The sequence below is a fragment of the Microtus ochrogaster genome, chromosome 6, assembly GCF_000317375.1.
Source record: "Microtus ochrogaster isolate Prairie Vole_2 chromosome 6, MicOch1.0, whole genome shotgun sequence".
NCBI classification, from domain to species: Eukaryota; Metazoa; Chordata; class Mammalia; order Rodentia; family Cricetidae; genus Microtus; species Microtus ochrogaster.
This window is the reverse complement of record NC_022013.1, coordinates 83,422,864-83,424,271: the sequence shown is the minus strand read 5'-3', so window position 1 is coordinate 83,424,271 and position 1,408 is coordinate 83,422,864. Positions and strand designations below refer to the sequence as shown.

At 42.3% G+C, this 1,408-nt stretch overlaps 1 protein-coding gene across 1 annotated transcript in view; it reads right to left on the bottom strand.

The window, feature by feature from the left end:
• The window catches only part of Nvl (nuclear VCP-like), a 52,442-nt gene that overhangs the window by 45,481 nt on the left and 5,553 nt on the right, over positions 1-1,408 (bottom strand). Inside the window, exon 5 of the mRNA XM_013346966.2 lies at positions 980-1,073. Coding sequence (XP_013202420.1) covers positions 980-1,073 — 94 coding nt within the window. The remainder of the gene's footprint in view (positions 1-979; positions 1,074-1,408) is intronic.

Here is a 1,408-nt window from a genome sequence, read left to right as displayed (position 1 = left end):
GAGAGAAAGTAAAAAAGTTTTGAAGACTTTTCTCTGATAACATAAAAAATTACTATCTCAAGTAAGTTAGTATATTAAGGTAAACATGATGAGTCCAAGGGCTGGCTGGGGTGGGGGTTGGTGCACACCTTTAATCCCAGCACTTGGGAGACAGAGACAGGCGCATCCTTTGAGTTTGAGGTCAGTCTGATCCACATAGTGATTTCCAGGACAGCCAAGGCTACATAGAGAAACCCTATCTTGAAAAATCAAAACACATTAAAAAACTACAACAACAAAAAAAGGGAGAGCTGGATCAGCGATTAAGAGCACTTGCTGCTCATATATAAGACCAAGGTTGGTTCCTAACACAATGACCTCTACCTCCAGCTTACAGGGTATATATGATGCCCCTTGGGGCCTCCACAGGTACTCACATATACATGGCATCCCCTAACACAAGCACACTCACTTACAATTTTTAAAACTTAAAATAATTTAAAACAATACAAATCTCAGATCAGTGTATGGGTCAACCATCATCAGAGAAGCTTATTCCATTATTATTATTATTATTATATTTTGTTTTGTTTTTTTGAGACAAGAGTTTCTTTGTATAACAACTGTGGCTGTCCTGAAACTCGTTCTGTAGACGAGGCTGGCCTCGAACTCAAACAGATCCACCTGCCTCTGCTTCTGAGTACTGGGATTAAAGAAATGCACCACCACCACTCAGCTTGAGAAGTTTATTTGTATAGTAGATGAGAATCTGCACAGAGACCCACAACTGGATCATATTCAGTGGAAGACTTTGAAGCACTCAGCTTTAAATGGGATGTCTTCACCAAACCCCTCCCTCAAGGCTCAGGGATCTGTGCAGAGGAGGTAGAAAGATTGCAAGAGCCAGAAGTAGTGGATAAGTCCAAGGAAACAGTCTTCCGGACACAAGAGCACTGATGCACACATGAACTCACAGACACCAAGGCAGCATGCACTGGACCTGCACAGGTTCAAACTGGACAAAGTCTACCACCAAAAAGGAAATGGGGACGAGAAGTAATTCCAATTGAAAGCTACTAGGCAAGGGGGTATCACTGGGGAGATTAACCACACTCCAAGGAAAGCTCCATTTTGGGAGAAGTTAGTTGGCTAACATAAAACAAACTCGAAGTTTTCTGTGAGACCTTTCTATTTTGGCTTTTTTTTCCTGTCTTACTAGGTTTTGTTTGCTTTAGTTTTCATTTTTTTTGTTTGAGGCAGGTAAGGGAGGTGGGGAGAATCTAGGAGGAACTAGGGATCAAAACACATTGGTGGCACACACCTTTAATCCCAGCACTTAGGAGGCAGAGGCAGGTGGATCTAGTGAGCTCCAGGATAGCTAGGACTACACAGTGAAATGCTGTCTCAAAAAACCAAAACCAAAGCCGGG